A 23,509-nucleotide genomic window follows, 5' to 3' on the forward strand; every position below is an offset into this window, starting at 1 on the left:
GAAACAGATCCCAACACTTTCAGAAGAACACAGTAGGAGAAGAAGGCAGATTAAAACCGTAAAGTCAAAGTCAAAAAGGCCAGACCCACTTTAAGAGGCTCCGGACAAAATGTGTCCAAGGTCACACGGTTGAAAGTGCCCAAAAGTCTCGCAAAAAGTTCAGAAAGAGTTGGACCAAAAAGAAAGGGACCAGCTAGGTGGTCAAGGCGGCCAGCCCAGTCCAGAAGGTTAAGGGGTTATTGTTACCTTGTAGCAATCTTTAAAAAGGGAGGCCTGGCGGACACAGTACCTTAAAATGGTGAGAACGCTCCAGCGGGGGCAGTTGTTCCTGGCAGCGGGTGCAAGTCGGTGCTTCGTCCGGGGGAAGAGAGGATCTCATCGGGGAGGAAAGCAGGAGTCCGTTGCACTGCCAGGGAAGAAACCAGCTGCGGAGTTCTCAATTAAAAGGAGCCTTCCTTTTATTCACGGTCCAGTGGTAAGTGGCTATCCGGTTGCCGGGGTGCTTGGCACGGGCAATTCGACCACAAGACGTCCTGGGATGTGAGAAAAAGAAGGTAAACTGGCTGTGCCCACCAGTCAGGGGAAGAAGATTCTGCAGCCGGGAGATCTTCTCTGTCTTGGGAAGTAGTGAGTCGGTTCAGCAGGGCTCCACCGGTGGTGTCGTCGTAGCAGGTCGGCTCAGCTTCTCCCTCTTCGGATTTTCAGGTCCTGTGGCAACTTCTGAAGTTCCAGTCCCAAAAGCCCTGCTTTTATGCAGCACACCCCCATTCACTCAGCCTAGCTGTCAATCAAACATGCTAAGTGGCCAATCACACCAGAGTGCGACTTGAGTTACCAAGGTAACTCAGTCCAGGGTGCCTAAACCCCCTCCCACACCCCCTGTGGTACCCAGACATAGTGGCACCACTTTTGGAGGCTTCTGTGGAGAAGCCCGCCAAAAAGTGGAACAAAGGGCTCGACCTTTGGTTTGTAGTTACAGAGGCGAACACAAACGTCATTTTAAAACCGAGTTCTGGCAGAAAATACCAACCGGTGAATTAATATTAAATAAATAAACCGGCGGTATGTTTGAGACTATAAGAATTAAATAATTAAAGTTGGTAGCCTCAAACAATGGGAAAATCCCATAGAGATATATTCGCGGTCGAATATAAAAAGTAGCATCCACTGCCACCAGCCAAAACTCGATTAGGGGGGACAGAGACGTGCCCCCTCGAACAACAGACCCCGGGGCAATCGAATTGCCCCGACCAGTACGTCCACAATATGATAGTTTGTACTGGTTTCTGTTCATAATTTGGGACTAGCAAAGCCAATGGTGACTTTACATGCCCTGGGAGACAGTAGTCAGTCCCAGGGTATGGAGTCTATGTTGGGGGGTCACTATGACACCCCTGTGTTACTGCACGGAGGGTGCTGTGTAACACACATAAGAAAAACATATGAGACCCTATGGAGTAAAAGACCCCATAGCCCATGAAACACATTAACATTCAAAGGAACACCATAAATCATGTCCAAGAGTGAGAGAAAAAGAGTCTCATTCTTGGCAGGAGAAAAAAACAAACTCCAGAAATCCAGCAAAGCTGCTGGGGGACTCACTAGGTTAGGAAATTCAGCCTAAACAGAGAATTCTCCCTAACAAGGGGTCAACCAGAATTAAGTTGGAGAGGAGATGAGCAGAAACCTCATTATTTAACCCCTTCCAAGGTATCTACCATTGGAGTCCCAGTCCCCCTCATGTCCTTTCAGCAGTTGCTCAGCTTGATGAGAGGGATTGGCTCAGTATTGGGAAGTTACTGAAGTGGGGACTGGCAAGCCTACCAACCAAGGGGAAGAGAGGTAAGGTTTTACTATGTGCATAATTTGTTTTTTGAGGTTCTCCATAGCAATGTTAACTTCAGGAATGGGAGCTCCAACCTTAGTGGCTCTCCGGAGAGAGCGATTTCTGCTGTGGAATCAGGGGTTAATTCAACTCTTGTGTCGATGCCCGTTGTGAGAACGAGAACTGTCTCCTCTGCTCTCCCATCACTACATGTGCCTGGCACACTTCTCCAGGTCAAAGGAAGCAAAACCTTACAAGCAGTAATCATACATAGATCAAAGACTGACCTGCTTTTGTACCCCCCCCCCCTTCCTCCAGTTATACACATCGTGACGATGTGGAAGCTCTATTCCGGCTTCATCCCTTCTTGTTCCCTCTGAAGCACTCTCTAGGTGGTGGAACACAGTGCAAATCTTAAATACATTTTGATTTTTTAACTCAAGGACCATGGCACTGGCTCTGCACATTCAACAGGTGACTGATGCTTTAGCAACTGTCAGTGAGGGTCATTTGTAAACGGTTTGACCATGTGTGCCATTACTCGACTCGCTCCAGGATCATCTAGAAAATACAAATACTAAAAATATCCGTGAAGCCATACTGACCTGCAGGGCCTCCAACAAAAGTGGCCATCCTGAGACAGGAACCAGAGGTGTTTGGTTGCTTTTTTATTTTTAAAGCAATGTGGTTGGGGGGGGGGGACGGACACTAGAGAGCCCATCACCAAGATGCCCGCACCACGTACAGGCCTACAGCGAGGGGAGATCGCTAACGCCATCATCGGGAACGGATTTGCTCAAAAACTAGCAGAGACCCGACTGGGTGTGTGGGCGTCCAGCGGCCCGAGTCCGGTTGCTAGCTGAACCCCGGTGACAGTAGGAGGCGACCCTGAGGCCCTCCTGCGGAGAGGATTAGGATGTCTGCCTGTGCCCCGGACCCAGTGGCGAAGCACCGAAGAGGATAGAGGCGTGAGTCCGATGTGAACCCGCTGCCTTGTGGAAGTGAACAACACACCATAAGACCTGATGCAGAGCTGAGGGAGAATCCACAACGTCCTTCCCTGAAGAGCGATGCAGCTCTGGGCCGCCCTTCCCAGCGCGGTGCCGAAGTGAGGAGAGAGAGAGAAGGGCCAGTTGACAGCGTTGTGTCCCTACTGAGTCCGGCAGGAGCGAGGTGTCAGCAGAGCCGGGGGCAACCAGGTACAGGGGAGCGAGCAGGGCCAAGGCGGCGGGTGCTGAGTGGACAGTAACCAAGAGGAGCGACAGGGGCACCTCTGCTGGTGATTTGGGGACATGATACACTCCTGGGGGGCTCCACGTGGCGAAGGCCACATACACTGAGTGAAGCGGGTTGGGCGTACTACAAGAGACCGAGCTTACAACCCGCTCTGTAGTGGAGGACACCAACAACATGCGTGGTGCACTCAAGCTGGTCGGCTGCCCTGCATGTCGGCGCCAACTTTGACAGCGCTAGTGAAGAACTGGTGGCCCCATTAAGACGGCAGTGATCCCCCGGTGGAGAGGGGGGGGGTGAGCATAACCAAGCAAGTGCCCTGCACAAGGAGGGGCAGGAGAGCGTGGAGAACAGCCCTGAATCCACAGACCTGATAGGAACCCCGGACCAGCGGGCCTGCGCTGGTGGAGAGGTACAGTAGAGGAAAGAGAGTCGGGAAGGAGCCACGAGGAGCCTCAATCCAGAGTGTTGCAGCAGGTAGTGCAGAGTGAAGCTCACTCCAGGAGACACTAGCAATTCACAAACAGCAGACTTGAGCAAAGTTGAACCTGGGAGCAACCCGGCTGGAGTGTTGCCAGTTACAGACTGACGGCAAACGGGTGGCTTGCCCCATCCAGGAGTCCAACTGGAGCACAGCACGAGAGAGGGACAATACGAAGACCAATCTGGATGAACAGCAGCTTGTCCCCTAAATAGACTGAGGAGAGCGGCAAGGACCATACAACAGTAAGGAAGACAATCCTGCTGGTGGGTGCTAGCCCCAATATCATTCTGGGGCAGGAATACCCAGCCCGCACACCCGTGAAGGGCAACAGTTGGTGGTGAATCCCTGGGGGGCTAACCCAGCACACAGTAGAGAGTGTGTCATTGCCACAGCTCGGACCACCAGTAACACTCCATCGCAGACTGGGGGAATAAACATTCTGAGTGCAGGGTAAGCAACCACCCTGCTCCGATACTGGCCAGGTACTGGCACACAAGCCGACAAGCCGAGCCCAACTGTGGGATCTCTAAAGTGGAACTTGTAAACAGCACAGGGGCCGAGACCACTCCGAAGTGCGACAACAGCAAGCCTGAGAAGTGACTGAGTAAGGAAGCAAGTCGCATGGCTAAAGGCAATAAAAACAATCCTGCCTAACCTTCTCCTAGAAAGAGGGATTGCACAAGGGAAACGAGAGGATGGCGGGGCCTCATAACAACAAAGCCATAGAACCCCTCCTGGGTGGGAAAGAGCCCCCGGCCTCAAGTGATGGGTTCCAGCCATCAGAACTAAGCCAAGTACTAGCTGAGATGAGGTCGGGCTTTACATCAGTCAATACTAAGCTAGACGGATTGGTCTGCAAGGTGGACAGGATGCAAGAGCGCATTGAAAAAGAAAGCTGGAGGATATCTGAAGCTGAACACCGTGTGGGGGCCCTGGAGGATACAAGCGGAGAGAGCGTACTAGCCATCCAGGAGCTACGATGGGATGTTAGACTGTCATGATTCCTGCCCCTCATGTCCCCAGCCCTCCAAGATGTCAGGCTGGAGCCAGGCCACGATCACCTACATGGCCCTCAAGGGCCTCTCCATCCCTCCAAAGACCCACTTGGAGTCAGACTTGGCGCTTGTGGCACCAGACTCACTCACTCCCATAGGATAACATTGGGGATTGGACTTGTAGTGCATTGATGGGGACAAGATGGATGCCCCCACATATTTCGGTTCCCAGAACTGCATGTGCAGTCTAGTCTTTTGGGTGTGGTTTAGCCCAGAGACACCTGGGATACCCAGAGACTATTTAAGCCACGCCCAGGCTGAGAAACATGCTTTGTGTTTTTTTGCACCTGCAGCGTGACTCTCACCGTGTTCAGATCGGTCTCCAGTGGGCCTGCATCTTTCTTCTGCGCTCAGCTCCTGCAAGAACACCGTTAGGAACAGCCTTACCTTGCGGCGCTTCTGCCAATCATTCATCGCTCCTTCTGTCCTGCAGGCATCTTCGGCGGTGTCATTCCCATCCCGGCACGCCGCTTCCTAAGGAAAAGGGAAAAGAACACAAAAAGGGCATTAGTAAGCATTCAGCAAATCTTCGCTTATTTTTAAAGACTGTACGAGCTTCAAACGCTTACCTGAATCCCAGCCGCTCTGGGGGAAATCTGTCTCCGGAACTTCTCATCCATCTGCAAGAGGGAAAAGACACTAGCGTGGAAACAACTAGAGGCGCTGCATACCGCGCTTACTCACCACATTTCTTCTTCATAACCGGCATCCATGCTGAAAACGTCGCGGCACCTAAAAGACACAGAAAAAGAACTCAGTTCAATACAAATACGAAAGGGTCGCATCGCGCTCTCACTCACCTTCAGCGCTACTCATCTCAGCAGCACGTCGCCATCCCCGGACGCCGGCCATCATCTAAGGAAGGAAAGGAACGAAGTTAGAGAACTGTTCAAAAGACTCATTATACTTACCTCTCAGACTCTTGCCAGTGAAGTAACTAGGCAGCAACGAGCCTGCATCAATCAGCACGCCCCAGTGCTGAAAGCAGGACGGAGAGCACACTTTCCAAGAAAACAAGGTGAGCTGTGGATCAAAGGGAAGGGTTGGACCCAGGGGAAGAAGGGGTTCAAGCACACAGAGACAATAGGGATTTAAACTCTACCAATCCTGTGTTTCGACCCAGTCTCCAGTCGAGTAGACTCCAGGGAAGGGTTCGAGGTCGTAAGAGGTCAGAACAGGTTGAGTGACGTCCCCGTGTATACCAGGTGAGCGTTACATAGACTGATTAAGGAGAAGAATGAGGACCTCTAGGTGAGCTCTCGCCGAAATAATATCTGAGTGGTAGGAGGGCCCGAGTCGGTCCCGCAGCGTAATATGGAGAGCTTTATGAAAAGCTTCATAAAAGGAGGTCCTGCAGGAGCCCCCATTATCGACCCAGTTCCTGGTGGAAAGAGTGCACAGGGTGTCGCAAACAGCTCCTAGACTGGGTCAAAGCCCCTGCCCAATCATTGCTCATCTATTGAACTATAGAGACCGAGATACAGTTTTTCGCAGAGCCAGAGAGCTGGGGGACCTCACGTACGAGAACGGCAGAGTCTCCTTCTACCCGTACTTTACACCATCAGTCCAGCGAGCGCGCCTATCTTTTCTGTGGGGCTAAGAGAGCTCTTCGGGACCGGGGTATACAGTATGCCATGTTGTACCCTTCTAAACTACGAGTTCAGCACGATGGGCAAATCCACTTCTTTACCGACCCTGGAGCTGTGCACGAATTTGTAAAGTCACTCCCGAAGAACCACCCCGTCTCGTGACTGCGGAACATAGACCAAGCTGGAGGTAATGGGCAGATTTACTGTGCTGCGCATACAATAGCCCGGACTGCTCCATGATCTAATTGGGTCAAGGATGCAAGAATCAATAAGTACTTCCCGGTGATGGCTGACCATGTGATTTGCAGTGACTAAGTGCCATGGGTTTCTCCACACGAGTTTGGTCTGGGCGGGCAATCTTAATATTGTGCTAGACCCGCTCAGAGATAGATCAACGGGAGGGGACCGCCCACGATCCAAGGCAGCAGAGGTGGTGATGGGAGGTATGCAGGATTTGGAGTTGAGAGATGTGTGGAGGTTAATACATCCGGAGGGGAGGGAGTACTTGTTTCATTCGTCGGTACACGGCACGTCCTCGAGATTGGACTATATACTGGCGGGCCCCCCATTGGTCCACCGGACTGATAAATGTGTCGTCCTCCCTGGAACACTATCGGATAACTCACCAGTCCTCTGGTCAATGATCCCAGAGGGGGAGAGGGTTCAACGCTCCTTTTGGAGATTCAAATCAGCGGCACTGTCGGACCTGGTATTCAAAAGCGAGGTAAATTAGTTAATTCCTACTTCAGTGAGAACCTGGGCTCAGTGCCAGCAATGAGTACTATCTGGGAGGCATTTAAGACATTGCTTCGGGCGGTTGCCTGCGCTTGGAGCTAGTGCTATTAAAAACAATCCATAGACCGCTCACAGAGGCAAAGGTCAAAATCAAGGCACTGGAAGGGCAAGTTGATGAGGGGAGGGAGCTCTGGCCCATGGCTACCTTGCGGGAAGAGTTGGGGAAATGTAATGATTTGGTGGAAAGGGAGGTCGGGTATCTTGCCCGCCCATGGCTCGCAGATACGGGGAAGAGGGTAGGCCAGGTAAAATACTAGCATTGATGGTCCGCCACGAGAGGGGAAGCACAGACATAGCTGCAGTGAGGACACCGGAGGGGACGATAGCTGTGCAATCGGCAGCCATTGCAGACACCTTCCGCCAATACTACGAGAACCTATACACTTCCAAGGGGTCGCTCCCCGGGAGGAACTAGAGAAATATATTTTGGAAGCTGCACTACCAGTGCTGAGTGTTGAAGCAGTAGAAGCGTTGGGTGCTCCCATCACAACGGATGAGATCCTACGTGTGATGCGTGCTCTACATGTGTCTAAGGTGCCAGGTACAGACGGTATTACGGCCGAGTTCTATAAGGAGTAGGGGCCGGAGGTGGCCGGGCACATATTAAAGGTGTGGGAGGAGTGTATGATAGATGGGGGTCTCCCCCCCAACCATGCGGGAGGCTGTAATCACACTAATTTTGAATCCAGATAAGGACCCTTTAGACTGCACCTCGTACCAACCTATATCGTTGTTGAACTTGGACACAAATATCTTCACCAAGATTTTGGCGGATCGGCTTCTTCCGCATTTATCAAGCATAATACACGTGGATCAATCAGGCTTCATACCCGGTAGGTTGACCTCTTCCAACCTTTGCAGGCTCTTTGTGATTCTTGCCCAGATCGACCCAAAAGTGCAGGCCGCGGCAGTACTATTGGACATGGAGAAGGCTTTCGACTCCGTGGAATGGGACTACCTTTTCGAGGAGGTGCGTCAACTGGGAACCCCCCTTATTATTTGGCGGCAGTAAAGCTTCTATATGCGGGATCGGATGCCTGCATAGGGATCAGAGGCATGAGATCAAAGCCTTTCTTGCTAGGGTGGGGGGACCAGGCAGAGCTGCCCGCTCTCTCACCTGCTGTTTGCAGTGGCAATTGAGGTGATGGCGGCCCGTTTGCGGAAATATCATGAGGCCCGAGGTCTTGCTATGGGGGGGCGCCAGGGAGCTAGTGTCGCTATATGCTGATGACGCAATCCTATATATATCAAGGACCCGGTAAAAAACCTGGCCTCAGTGTCACAGGAGGTGATGGGTTTCAGAGTGGCCTCGGGCCTAAGGTTAAATAAAGGTAAATCGACTCTGTTCCCACTGAACGGGAGTATGGATAAAACCGCTGGATACGGAGGGATACAGATGGGAACCACAGGCTGTTACATTCCTGGGAGTTAAGGTCAGTAGGGATGCCTGCATACTGCTGGCGGACAACCACCTACAATATTTGCAAGCCCTGAAATTGAAAGTCGAAAGGTGGAGTAGGTTACCCCTTTCGTTGCTGGGCAAGATAGCGGTGGCTAAGATGGTGGCGATCCCCAAACTGTTGTATATTTTTCAGAACGTCCCAGTGTGGCCAGGGGTGAGATTCTTTGCCCACATGAAAACCCAACTGATTAAACTTGCATGGCACCCTAGATGTCCGCGTATTAGCTCGGATACACTAACTCTGCCTTGGGACAGGGGTGGATTGGTGCTCCAGACTTAGAATTATACTTCTTAGTATCCCAGCTACACTTTACCTCTAAATGGATGCCGGGGGCCCCGGCTTCTCCTCATGTCCCCATTGAAAAATGCTTGGTTCGCCCATATTCGCTCCAGGGGGTCCTGATGTCCCGTCGGGTGACGGATAAATGCAAGTTTGATCCAGTAGCATGTACGATCAATGCATGGAAGAGAGTTTTGAAAAGACTACAGGTAGACTTCCCCTTTGACCCGGGCATTCACTTGTGGAAAGTGGAAACGATAGCACCCACATGTGATGAGGCCATAATTAGGGAGTGGCGGGGGGCAGTCATACGAGTGGATGACATGTACCCGAACGGCTCCTTCGTCCCCCAGGAACTCTACACTGAGAAGCTGGGGGTGCCTCCACTGCAGGCTACACTACCTGAGGATGAGGGCGGCCTTTAGGGAGTGGGCTACAGTATTCCCAGAGCAGCCACCCACCACTCCACTCCTGCAATATATAGTAAGTTCATCGGGATGCAGAGGCGTGGTCTCCACACTAAACACTGATCCAACACGACACACCGCAAACCCCCATGAAGTGCAGACAACAATGGGAGGAGGATGCTGGGACTCACTTTACAGATAAACCGTGGGCGGGGATGTGTGAGAACACACATAGGGGGGCATTTAATACATGGCTGCAGTTGATCCAATTTACACATTACACCGCGCATACATGGCCCCAGCCCGTATTCATCGATTTGACAATTCCAGGCTGGCCCGCTGCCAGCGCTGCGGCCATGACCCGTCGGACTTCTTACATATGATGTGGGCACGTACCAGGCTGCGCCCATTCTGAGTGGATGTGGTGGAGTGCTGCTCTGTAATTCTGGGGGAAGCCATCCCTTGCAAACTACTACACTGCATGTTTGGGTGGGCCCTGGATCCCCCTAGACAGCAACGAAAACTGTTTACGACCTGTATGATAATCATCAGGCAATGTATTCTATTGAAATGGACCAATCCATCCCCCAAGGGTTAAAGATGTGGTTGGGGGCCTTAACATGGCATAGTGACACTGACAAGGAATATGGGAGCCTATGTTGGCAGCAGAACAGACCGAAAGACATTTGGGGCCCCCCTCAGTGCTTATCTGTTGTCCCAAGACCACTCGGCAGGAGAGTGAACAAGTTGTACCTGGGGACGTATGATTCCCGAGGGGACACCCATTACGATGTCTGGATACTGAGTGGGGTAGGGAGAGAAGGGGGGAAGATTAGCATGCTTCCGCCACACGGTTTACTGGGACTCCTGAAATACAGAGGAAAAGTACCCCTTGTTCAATACCGCATAGAAACGTGGCAGAGCGATGGATTTGGTTATGTACCTATGTGATGCATTGTATGTGTACCGATGTTCTGTGATGTGAATGTGTAATAAAGAAAGATTTTTTTTTAAAAAGCAATGTGGTTGCCTTTCTCGAGGGTGTGGCTCACCTCTTCTTTGAGTACTGGGACAAGGAAGAGGGAAAAAACAGTAATGTTAGTTGTTTAGCTAGCTCTCAGGTTGTGTTTTATGTTACTCAGGCATTTGTGTTGGTCGGGTGACACCACACTATTACCATGCTTTATCTTCTCAAGCATGGTGGAAGCACTTCTCATTTGCTAAAGAGAGAGGCTAGGATCTCCTAATGATAAAATGTGTACATCGATCATAGGAAAACAGAGTTGATGATTTGGAAGATACTGTGCAATCTTAACAATAAATACTCCTATGTCTTTGTATTAAGTTTGTAGACTACTTACTTCAAATACTCTGTGATTAAAAGTTATAAAGTGAAATATGAGGCCAGAACAACTGTAATGAATCAAAAGGTATTAAAGAAATTTTATTTTAGATGCTGGGAAAAAATGCTCCGATTAGTTTTTTTGCTCACATTTCTTACCACAGCATGTCGGGGCAGACCTCCTGCTACCAATATTTCCTGACCCTAAACCACCATCTACATTTTGGTGGTAAAATTCGAGCAAAAAAAACGAGCAAGATAAATTCAGGCAGTTTTTGCTCAGAACCAGAACTGTGCTTTTGTATGATATTGAATTTGCTGTTCTGATCGCCAATTAAATAATTATAACACACAATATCTCCCATTATCAGGCATGTCTAATTTGAATTATCAAGCTGAATTTCTTCTGTTTTTTAATTGTATTGTATTTACTTTCCTTTTTAGTGCCGAGAAACAGTGCCCTCATTTCGGGCCTTTTTGAAAAGACATGAGAAAACTGTTTCAACTAAAATGATGACGTAAGTTTGTACACTGACACAACTATTGTTTTCAAGGCAGTAACAATTTCAGCATTTATTATTGTGAGGTATCTCTCTAAGTAACTTGGCAAGATAATTCATCCTCTATTTTTAAAATGTGCATATATTATAACCAGCTGTCCATGAGGTTTGTTGGTAAGTAGCAGTATTGAATTATCTGCCTTTCAGTTTTAAACATTGGGCTCACCTCTTGACCACTTCAGAGCCCATGGCCTCAGAATGCCTTCTCTGTGGATGGTATCTTGTTTGTCATGCTAGTTGAGCCATCCTTGACAGTGTTGTACCTTTACAGAGACCCTGGTGTCACCATTTGTTTTGGATTGCGGTTGGAGAGGATAGCCAACCCGTGATTGAATAGTATTCAGCGCCAGCCAATGGTGGTGAGTGTAGCCCAGAGGGACCCCCTGCTAGATGGATGCCAGAGCCCCAGGCAATGCTGCCTGCTTAACTCAGAACTGATTTGCTGCAGAACTGATGAGGAAATCTGCAGGCTGGTAGATGGAAAAGCATGTGCGCCAACTATCCTGTGTAGAGTGCCACTTGCTGAGTTGTGGAACATTCAGAGCTCTAACAGGTGGGCAGGCAGGCTGGAGATTGTTGAGTGTCTCTTGTTCTTATTGGAAAACTATTTTTGGTTTTACCACAGAACAGAGTCCTGACAGCTATCATGCTATTCTGTCCGTTCATCTCGAGTCATACTAACATGCTATCTTTTTCCACTGATAATAAATAAGCCTGAAATTGAAGTGCTTCACGTCCGACACAGCCTATGATAGGACAACACTATTGTGTCATGAAATTGCATAGCTGACCTGCTCAATTATATTGATGGTTTAGTGCAATTGTGTCCTCTAACCAATGTAGAGCCTTTGGTTCATGCATTGTTACGCTCACCTGGTCTCTGCAGAGGCATTTGGGCATGGTTGCAGCCCTCCCTGAACTTGAATCACCCCCTTCAGGCCTCTCCCTCAGTAGAAAAGCTGTGAGCGGTGGTACCTGGTGATACTGCTGCTGCGTGGAGATAAGAGTGTGTGAGTGCGCCAATCTGTGATTTTTGTACCTCTCGTACCCTTCACCCCAAAGTGCGGTTTCTGTGAGCATACGCCGGCCCATAAAGCTCACCTGTGAATTATGGAAGATAAGCTCTCCTTCCTGTTACTTCTGGCAGGGGCGCGTCGAATGGGACCTAGTTCCTTCACTGATCCCTGATAAGGATTAGTCCAGTCTAGCTGCGACTATGCTTCTCCTTATGATTGGTAAGTCTTTCTTGAGCTCTTGTGATGCTGTTCGTTCTGTTTAATGTCTTTATGTGTTGCTCCTATTTATGCCCGCAATAATGTCGCTCTTCTGTTTTCTTCCCTTAGATGGAAATGCAGTCTCAATGCAGCTATGCGACGCGTGACGCGGCCGGATGGAGCGTGGATGATACTGCAATGTTCGACAGCAGGTAAGTGATGGTTTAAGGAAAAGCACAAAGTATGGCGAAGCTCAACCTTAAACTGACTGTTTTTTCGATGTCTAACCTTGTCTTCTGTTTTTCCTTGTAGGCGCTGCTGTCGACGATGGAGTGTGCCGTGCTGCAGTGCCAAGATGAAGATTTCAGCGTTCCAGAAAGTGTAAAGATGAATACTTGGTTCGCTGAAGAGATGTACAGGTAAGAACAGCTTCCCCCAGTTGGTAAGTATGCTGGCAGGAAGCAGGATGTTCAGGAAGCAGGATCTTCAAAGGTAAGTCTGACCTCAGGCGACGGTGAACGTGCAGAATAACGCAAAGCATCTGTCTTGAGGATCGGGGCAGCTTATATAGCTGTGATCGTGGGCACGCCCATTAGGGGCGGCTTACCAGCCACACCCTGCCACTCCTAGAGAGTGAGCACGTGCGAAGGCAATCCATTAGCAGCCACACCCAAGAATACACTTGGGGCTGCTTAATGGATGGAATGTTCAAGGTTAATGAATCTGAAGTGCTATGTCCATAATAAAAGCTTTTTAGTGTTAAATGGATGTTCTTGTTTACTTGTGTTCAAGAGCCTGGCGCCATAGGCGCCAGGACAGTGTTCACCCAGGTCTCCTGAGCGTGCGACCCCTGCATGCCTGTGCCCCTGACTTCATGACCATGACATGCATCCTGTTTTGATTTGTTAACTTAAAAATTAGCTTTGTCTAGAGAGCAGAAGTGCACTACACTTGGGCCAGAGAAGTCCTGGCTTGTCAAAGATTCCACATTAGCTAAACAAAACAGTTACTCAAAGTTCTCGAAAATCCAAATCGGCACCAAATCTGTTGTCTGAGAGTCTAGCATTCTATTTTAAAAGTGTTTAGCGCATAGGATGAAAGCCTTAAAGGATAGTTCCGGGACTTTTTTTTTATTGTCCCTACGGTTCGGCCATGTGTTTTTAAGCATAAATCGGTAGATCGTAGAAAACTTTCCTATGGACCTTACCCGACTTTTCGTCCATTAACGCACTCGAAATCAGCCGCCATTTTGTGATAATCCTATCATTTCCCCCCATCGACCTGGCTCACCTGCGTTTGCGGCACTAAATCATATCCCTCGCCCCTAAAACAGACTTTATCAAAACATTCATATTCCCCGCCTCTATCTGTGACGTGACTGCGCTGCGTAGGCAAACGCGCCCAGGCGTCTTCTACGCGACTCCACACAGAACCCGGAAACCAACACAGATCAGCTCACAACACAGTGCGCCACAATTCGGAATATGAAACTGTACTTTTAAATCAAACCGCAAGATTGTAAATTTGGTAAAGTACATTTATTTGACATCAAATGTTTAGAGAATATTCAGCGATTTGCATTTTTATTTGCCCACGTTCCAAAAAGTTCGTTTTGAGGCACGCGATGTTCCTTTGCTGTACACAGGGTCTTAGATCATCTCACAATACAGCGCCACAATTCGGAATATGAAACTGTGGTTTAAAAGCAAACGGCAAGATTGTACATTTGGCAAAGTACATTTATTGGACATCAAATGTTTAGAGAATATTCAGCGATTTGCATTTTTATTTGCTCTCGATCCAAAATAGTTCGTCTTGAGGCAAGCGATGTTCGTGTGCAGTACATAGGGTGTTGGTTTACGATAAAATAAGCTCTTCGGTCGCACTGATAATCGCATGGCAGTTCCAACAACGAGGCACTAGGCCACCACAACGGTATGTATGTTGCATCTAGCCATTAGTACCGCGTAAGGGCATACTTGTACTTGGCGATCGTCCCATAAAATGGTCAGGGTGGTAACGTTGTTCACGCGGAGAAGCAACTGGCGGTTGTAAAAGCCATCCGCCGGTGTCTGGTACTCGTGACACAGACAATAATGAAGGATGTACCTGTTTTAAAAACATAAAAAATGAAATTAGTCTCACCATCAGATCTTTATTAAAATTATTCATTTTATATATTAGGTCGGGAAATTATTTCATAGCTAGGACAGTGCAAGGATACTGAGACAGTCCCCCAGTGCAGGGGTTGACAGGGAGGCAGTGCAGGTGGAGAGTGGAAGGGCCCAGGACCGAGGTCGCAGACAGTGGACCAGTTGTAGCAGGGGAGAGGGAGAGAGAAAGTAGAAGCAAAGAGGAAGGTTTTGAGGTGCTTCCGTAAAAGGAGATGGTTCTCCTCAAGATAGTGCGCGGTACAAAACAATATGCCACATAGAACGAACAAGTACAACTTAACCCGTCTTTAAAGCTACTGTATAGTAATTAAATTGCGGTATAAACTCATCTAAAGAGTTACTTACATTATATTTGCATTTTCCATTGTGTCTGTGCGTAGGGCAGCCCCGAAATACCACTCCTTCTATGCCAACGTTATTTCTTCTAATGAACGAACATTAAATGGCTTTCGTTTCTGAAATTATATTCATTATCGTTTACGTTATTGCACCACACCCCCAAAAAGAAGTCTTTCGGGATGGTCCCGGCCTGTCAAGGTCAAATAACAATAGAACCTTATACTGAGTCGTGGGCCATTCCGGCACCCGAGCAAAAAATCAAAGCAGCTGTCCTTCACTTTGAACGAGTACACATTCCTAGTTAGCTACATTCAGTGTAAGGCCATCTCACAGGACTTGAAATTTACACTCCATCTTTGCATTTTGTGTGCGTGTATTTGCAGCCCCAGAGAACCATAAATACGGAGACATTCTATATATTTTGAAAAATGATTTATATTACTGTTTGGTTTAATTCAATGCGCAAATGAACAAGGTTGGAGAGACACATTGCATGTACACTGAGCAATCACTTTTATTTACACATTACATAGATACACATATTCAATGGGCCTGCAACATGAGGAGACTCGAGAGAACAGACAATCAAATTACAATCATTTAAATCGTGATGTGTATTTCTCAATGAGCTCTGCTTTAGGTGGACATGGAACAGAGGCAATGTTGGGTGGCAATGCAGTTGTCCCCTGCACAGGTTCGTTCACAACTCCATGTATGTGCCTATCTAGGACATCAACAATAAGTCTCTCAATAAACTCATATTGCATATCCTGAAACACTGGTTTGATCACCCATTGTTTACTTCTTTTAGTGAAGGCCTTATTGTAGCGAAGCGTCCCTAAAGTTCCGGTCGTCCTACTTTGTTGACGGCCAACATTATGGTTATGTGCCAAGACCGCTAGAAGAGTCCGATTTATCATGCCCTCCATGCCAAAATGCAATCGTTTTGGCCTGTACTTTAGGCACATATTGTGGAACACCTCCAAATCTCCTGTGTGGCAGAATTCCGTGAGTCCCCTCAAATCTCTTGTTATAGTTTTATCAAATACAATCTTTTCAATGGCTTTGTGAGTGGGTGATGAAGGAATCAACCACTTCTTCTTCCGTGCCTCCTCTGTGGACAAATGGCCATGTTCACAATTGTGGAAATGTTGGTTTGTGGTCCAGCGGTGAAGGTTGCTACAGTGTAGCATTACTGACCGCCATTTTTCCAGTAGAATTTCCAACGACCCTCCACATGTTTTTGAGCTCCACCAAAGATGGTTGCTGATTGACTTGGAACACTATGAAATACCTTGCATATCTTTTTTTTTACCTGCAGCCGACATTTTTTTATTGATTGTTTTTGCAAGATGCCACACGTCAAATTGGTGATTTATATTTTTGTACTCTTCTCTCATTGTCTTGGCAATTGAAACGTGTCTGTCCGTGGCTATCAGGTCGATCACCATTCCCCGCGATTGTAGTTCTTGCAATGATGCTACAAAGCCAACTTTCTCCATGGCCACTGAGGATGTACTTTGTGACACCTGCACGACCACCGAACTCACAATTTTCTTACTTTCCATGTCCTGAAAGTGGTAGGTGCAGTACTTGGCTGAAAATACTGGGCTGTCGCACTGTCCATCACCGGCTAGCCTGAACCGTTTGCCCGCGAATGTACTATCAATAGACATTTTTTCCATTCTCCAAGCTTCGCTAATGGCTGGAAATAGATAATCGATTTGGTATTTGTAGAACTGAGTTTTCGCAATGAAATGGATTCCCACAAACTGAAAGAAATACTCTAACTTTTCAAAACTTGAACCACTAAAAAGTGCGGCCGCTGCACAAAGTAGATTGCCAGCTGGCAGTTGCCCCAGCATGGGTTGTGCAGACCATGAGAAAGGATGATATTTTGTACAGATGGCATGTATTTTAAGGTTAGTGCCTCGAATTGCACGAGTCACATTAATCAATGGCTCCCCACATACTTCCCCACCAACCGAATGCCCACATTTCATCCTAATAATAATATCAATCAAACAACTATCGAATACAATGAATTTGGCCTCTTTCCTTATACTGTCACTCTGCATCCCAGCTGGTTCGGCCTGTAACGTTGAGGACATGTCACTCACATGAAAGGTAGAATCTCTGATATCGTCTTCTGCTATGTTCAGTGATATTGATGGTGTTTCATTGTCGTCCACTTCATTCTCTTCCATTGCAACATCTGTTCCTTCTCCGGCGATGGGTGAATAAAACAATTTCTTCAACTTTCTCGCTGTCTTAGTTTTTGCGGGTGTGGATTCTGTGAATTGATCTCCGACTGCATACGAACTACCAGGAGGACATTCACTATCAATGGCTGGTGGTGATATAGCTCCGTTGTCAATCACTTCATATTCTTCCCATTGGCACGATGCATCTCCAGTCTCAAGTCCCTGCCAAAAGGTTTGACAAGCAACATCTCTCGTTCGCTTCACTGTCTGTGTAGATCTAGTTCGTACACCCACTCGCAACTAGAGGACAGATTGGAAAAGGGATGTTCAGTTTAAACACAACTTACAGTATTGAACTATTAACAGTGAAAAACAACATAATATAGTGACCAGGACACTAACCTTCTTTTGCTTTCTTTTCTTTGAAACTTTCTTGCCTCGAACTTCAACATCAGGACGCTGTTGCTCCGACTCGTGTGTGCATGTCTCCACTTCCTCTTGCGCTGCAACGGCTATATTTTCATGATAAGCACATCCATCACGCACTGACGCTCCATCGACTCCCTGAAACATAGAACTTTCATTAGTATGTATAATAATATTGAAAACACAAAATGTACTTGGGGACCAATGCCCACGTACATCTCAATAGCAAAACACGAATGAACGCATTGTGTAGAACATTCAAACGACAATTATTCACGCATTGTTGATCTAGTTAGATGGAACTGTCAAGATCCATACCTCGGGCTCCGCATAGACTTCCATTGATGATATTATTGAAGATGACGCTTCAGCAACTCCCTGAAACACAGTAATTGCATTAGTATGGTTTTCTATTTTGTTAAAAAGAACATAAACTTTGTGCAGGCGTCAACGGCTCATCTAAATAGACCTGCACAAATGATCAGTTGTCTAAAATAAGTAATGGATATCTAAATATGATTTGATTTGCTCGATCGTTGGAAGTGTCACCACCCAGAGATCTGCATCAACTACTAGGGGTGATGTTCTTGTAGAACATTGCGCCGACCCGTAACTGCATGCTCCCCCTTCTTCTTGGACTAATGCTCCATCGACTCCTTGAAACATAGGACTTTCATTAGTAATGAACACAATATTGAAAAAAGAAGACACATAGGAGGGCGACGACAGAAGGACATATCAATGGCTAAAAACGAAAGAAACATTGTGTGTAACAATCACGCTACAAGAATGCAAGATCTGATGATCTCCATCGATGGAACTGTCCGGAAACGTACCTCGAGCATCTGAGTGACATCAACGGTTGTCGTCAATGCGTTGGACTCCTCAGCATCTCCCTTGCATTATTTTGGATAACAATACTAGTACTAGGGTGTACCATTAGGTAAAATAATTACACGATAAATTAAAACTATTGATTTACATGCCTAAAACAAGTCAGTGGCAGAATAGCTAAGTAAGATTACCCGATAGGCGCTTGAAGTGGCTGATGACTGCAATAACGACACGGATGGAGAATCTTCCGCCTTCATATTGAGTGGATACATAAATGGGGAAATTATTGTTCGCTAATGCTACGCACTACCGCAAGGCCGAGAGCTAAATCGGTAAACTTGACTCACCAGTGGAGGGATGTGGACGAATAGAGTGGAAATAGCGGTTGAGAGCAATTTTCGCTTCGCTCGCGGTGTGTTCTTCTTTATTAGCAATGATGTGGAGTACATGTCTGAGCTAAAGTGCCTGCTGCAGATGCGGTATCGATCACCCCTCTTGTCCGCAAAGACTTCTAGGACTCTACTTTCAAGCTCAGACGGTGGATATCCGCAATATCGGACCCATTCTCTTATCTGATCTATTGTCTTAGGGAAAACATGCATTATAGTACCTTCAGATTTTTTATGGGTCTTCGAAGGTCTTCGAAGGGCAACCGCCAATGGAACAGGCAGGCATTGTGGAAAGTTCTGAAAAGTAAAGATCAACAATTCTCTATGAATACCAATGTGTAAAAAAATTAAATGACACATAAAAGGTTCAATGCAAGGTTCGTTTTGGTTCTTGGAACTAGACACGTTATTCACATGCGGATAAGTATTTGAATAACTTTAAAAAAATAGAAAAATAATTTGACTAAACTCAGAACATGTGACTAGTTCCTTGCATGTACTGTCTTGAACGAAAAGAAAACATGGATGCAATTTGATGACTACTAGCAAATAGATATAAATTAAAAAATTGGACGCAAAATGATTATGGTACATGGCCTTACCTTGACGAACAAACAGTTAGATGCAGGGATCAGAGTAGTTTCTTGTCGTAGAACAGGGAGCAGTTCACAGGATGCAAACTGACGAGTTTGCTCGAAGTGGTCACAGAAGTTCACAGAGACGAAGAGCAGATAACCAGCACCTTCACGGGTTGACTAGCAAAGCGCAAAGAAGTTCTCATTAGAAATATGAAGTGGGTTATAAACAATTCGTAACAGGGGTGTGTTTGTGAATGAATGACGTGTATATGTTGTGGCATTATGCGGTTTGCAGGGGGGTGGCCAGCGTGAGGGGGGATGCTTGGCAGGAGACACAGGGTCTGGAGGTAGACATGGGAACAACAACCCATGCTCTATAGACCACTTTGAAGTGTACATGGTCTTTGGCACCTCTTGGCCTTTATCGCTCCCTGACAGCTCCACTTGCCAGCGCAAGTACCCCGGTGCGAACTGCCTTTGATAGGGCGGGGGGTGGATTGGTGCGGTGGTCGTGCAGACAAGACACAGAAAGACTCGTGAATGGAGACACACTTATGTGGATTGAAGGTGGGCGGCCAGCGTGAGGGGGGATGCTTGGCAGGAGACACGGGGTCTGGAGGTAGACATGGGAACAACAACCCATGCTCTATAGACCACTTTGAAGTGTACATGGTCTTTGGCACCTCTTGGCCTTTATCGCTCCCTGACAGCTCCACTTGCCAGCGCAAGTACCCCGGTGCGAACTGCCTTTGATAGGGCGGGGGGTGGATTGGGGCGGTAGTCGTGCAGACAAGACACAGGAAGACTCGTGAATGGAGACACACTTATGTGGATTGAAGGTGGGCGGCCAGCGTGAGGGGGGATACTTGGCAGGAGACATGTGGTGTGACAAGACAAGGCACAGGAAGACTATTCAATGGAGACACACTAGATCCATTTAAAAAATCAAAACAACCATTGTTAAAATATATGTTGGGTTTTATTTTAGATCTTATTTTCAATTGAACATAAATAATAAACATTACACATTGTAAAGTTCCGGTTGCAGCACATCCAGGGAAAATCCGCGGTATTGTCCACTGTCGCTGGGGAAATGTTGTCTAATGGCAAGTACCGCACAGGCAGGTATTACTCTCCGAACGCGGTGTCCGAGCCTCCCGTGAAGCCACCAAGTGAAGCAACGATAGGCCACCAGCCTGTACCACCTGTGAAAAAGAAAGATGCAAACTGTATTAAAATGACAAAACTTTATTATCAATGTCGATTCAGGTAAAAAATGTCATTCTGCTTTGAAAAAAATTCTATCTAGAAAATGCACAATATGGAACCAATTTACATGCGTTCGAATGATATGTAGATGTAATTTTATATGTGGGAGACGACCATGAAATAGTAGTGGCATCACTGACATCACAACCAGAGTATACGTACTCGTTACTCGGATTACGCGGACGAACAGTGCCGCGAAGTTCGTGCATAAGCACCATCATCATCCTCAACACGGTCCTTGAGAGGCAGGCTTCCCTGAACTCTGGCAGCTCGGTGATGCATTGCGGACTTGGCTCGCCTTCCAAAATGTAGGCCAAGCACCCGGAATTTTCACGGCAGCAGCAGTTCTCCTCCTCAGTTGGCATTAGCTCGCACCGATTGCACGTGCACCAGGTGGAGACGCCGTCCATGCGACATGGTCCAGGCTCTTCATCCGTTGACTGGTCCTCCCAACTGCCGTCCGAATCCCCATCGTTTTCGCGTGCTTGCCTTTCCAGTAGTTCCTCCTCGGTGTACTCGGGCTCGTACATATACGGCATTATTGTAGCCATTGTGTGGTAAAGAAAGTAAAATAATTTACAGAGATGGTACAGGTGTTCACAAGGCCTAGAAGCGGCGAAGGTAGCTGACCAGTGCACAGAAACGAGTCACAGAATACTCAAAGTAACACAGAGAGAGGAATGGAATCGAAAATCTGCTGCTGTGTGTTGTGAAACGGTGTGTTTATACTTATTGAGGAAAGAGGCGTCCTGCCATTTCCATGGCGACACTTCATTAGCTGAGGCGCAGCGATTGTTGACACGAGAAGTGCTTTGGCGTTGGGACATGGGCGGTACGCTTTTGCTGATGTCAGGCTCAGGGGCGGGGGATATGATTTAGTGCCGCAAACGCAGGTGAGCCAGGTCGATGGGGGGAAATGATAGGATTATCACAAAATGGCGGCTGATTTCGAGTGCGTTAATGGACGAAAAGTCGGGTAAGGTCCATAGGAAAGTTTTCTACGATCTACCGATTTATGCTTAAAAACACATGGCCGAACCGTAGGGACAATAAAAAAAAAGTCCCGGAACTATCCTTTAATACTCTCTGCTTGAGAGAATCTATTAGATTCGGCCTCTCTTGCTAATAGCAAATATATCTAGAAACTGGTCTCCTCAGATCCAGCACATCTTTGTGCCACAGTTGGCCTCAATCGTATCACAGAGAATGGCTTGAAGGTCTGTTTTTCCAAGTTGTAGGAAAAAATATTGCCAGCATAAATTAGCCTTAGTTATTATGAACGGGGCCCAGGCCCTGTTCCCTCCAGATTTATTTAAGCGCAATCCTGAGATTTGGACTCCAGTTTTATGCAATATTTTTAATTCTATTCTATCTCTGGGAAGTTTTTCCTGAATCTTGGCACAAGACCTTTATAATTCCCATTTTTTTAAAAAGCTAATAGGACTTCCCGTCAAGTTGTTATTCGTTGTTAGGCTCTACTTTAAAATTATTTTGTAAAGCCCATTTGGTTCCCCTTGGGAAATGGGTAGCAATTACCATCACTGGTTCAGTTAGGTTTTTGTGAAGGTGTTGATACTCGCTACCAGGTTTGAATTTATATTTAATAGCATGCACATCATTATTAATGAAACAAGAAGTGCTCTATGTTCAATTTGCACCAGCAAATTGATGTGTTCTCTAGCTTCCCTCAGAGACCAGATTCTGTTCGTAAGATACAACAGGTCTACGCCCCAGCCTTTCAGGGATGCACCCGTGACTACAGTCGGTTGGTGCCAGAGTTGCCAAAGAAACACCCTTGGCAGCAAGTAATTTCACAGGGTCCGCCACACAAGATCTCCAGACACAAAATCTGAGACCTGCAACCGGCCTGAAATGGCACACTGGATCTGAAACCACTGACTCCCAAATAGCTACTGCAGTGACTTCAACCGGGTTTCAGCACCACCAGGATGGATTGGGCAATGATGACCAAGAAAGCATAGAAAGGCAGAGGCTGAGACCAGCCTCTAGGAATGGAATATTCTAGGGGGATTTTCTTTTTGCAAATCTTACCATCTCTGTTCTGAGCCTCCCAGCAGCAGGACTCACTGGGGATATTTTTGTTGACTTAGAAGGCGAGTGAATCATTTTTGTCTCCCTCACCGCCTTCATTCACTCTGTTTTAGGTATACTGGGCCCTTTTAATGCTCCTTTGATGGCATCCATGTTTTCCTATGGCAGCACCCCCCACCCCCGTCCCTATGTGGTGTGCTGCCCATGGGCCCTAGCGAACCCTTTTGCAATGTTTTGGGCAGCATAGACCGCCCATGTATCTCCATTGCAGAAGTAGTCCTCTTCTTTTTATGACAATTGCTTTTGCCTTTGCAGCACAAGCCATACAAAATGGAGTGTTTTGTGTCCCCTTTCATTTGTCCCAAGTAACATATTTCTTCCTCTGAACAGGCTGGTGATAGGCGTTACATTTTTACCCTTTTTGTATCCAGGCTGCCTTTTTAGCCATGTTAATGCTCTCAAGAAGACCATATACGCAAAATGGAATCTTTGCATATCTAAAGTTCTTTGTAAAATGGTCAGTCGTTTTTTGGCCATCCTTCTACTTTGCCAATCGGGGGAGGGTCGCCTTTATTTATGAACATTGGCAAGCTTCTTGCAAAGGTTCTTTCATGTGAGCTGGTGAGAAGTGGGGAGGAAGCCTGTCTACCCCCAATCCACATTCCTCCAGAGACTAGGTTGTTACTGGGCAGATTGTGGCAGGCTGGCTGTACACTATTGGAATTGTTCTTATTGCAGGGGTTGGGTTGTTCCCAGTCAAAGTCTAGATATAAGGAGATGAACTGGATCCAGAAACCAATTTGACCACTGGATCTGAATAGACATGAAGAAGAAAACGACCACCGATAGAGGAATATTCGGGGCTGCTGCAGAAAACAGCATTGGTTCCACTGCATTGCACACTTCGACCTTCTGTTTAACAGGGAAGACCTCTGTGGGTTGCCTTCCTCCCTTTAACTGGTGGGACCATCCAGTCAGCTGTGCAGCTTGAGGTACAT

At 47.2% G+C, this 23,509-nt stretch overlaps 1 protein-coding gene across 1 annotated transcript in view; it reads left to right on the top strand.

Moving 5' to 3' along the window:
• Nucleotides 1-23,509, top strand: part of ECT2L (epithelial cell transforming 2 like) — a 2,055,529-nt gene that overhangs the window by 1,546,942 nt on the left and 485,078 nt on the right. Inside the window, exon 18 of the mRNA XM_069608104.1 lies at nucleotides 10,917-10,990. Within this exon, the coding sequence (XP_069464205.1) occupies nucleotides 10,917-10,990 (74 nt within the window). The remainder of the gene's footprint in view (nucleotides 1-10,916; nucleotides 10,991-23,509) is intronic.

Source organism: Ambystoma mexicanum, chromosome 4q (assembly GCF_040938575.1).
Source record: "Ambystoma mexicanum isolate Mex_15411 chromosome 4q, UKY_AmexF1_1, whole genome shotgun sequence".
Lineage (NCBI taxonomy): Eukaryota > Metazoa > Chordata > Amphibia > Caudata > Ambystomatidae > Ambystoma > Ambystoma mexicanum.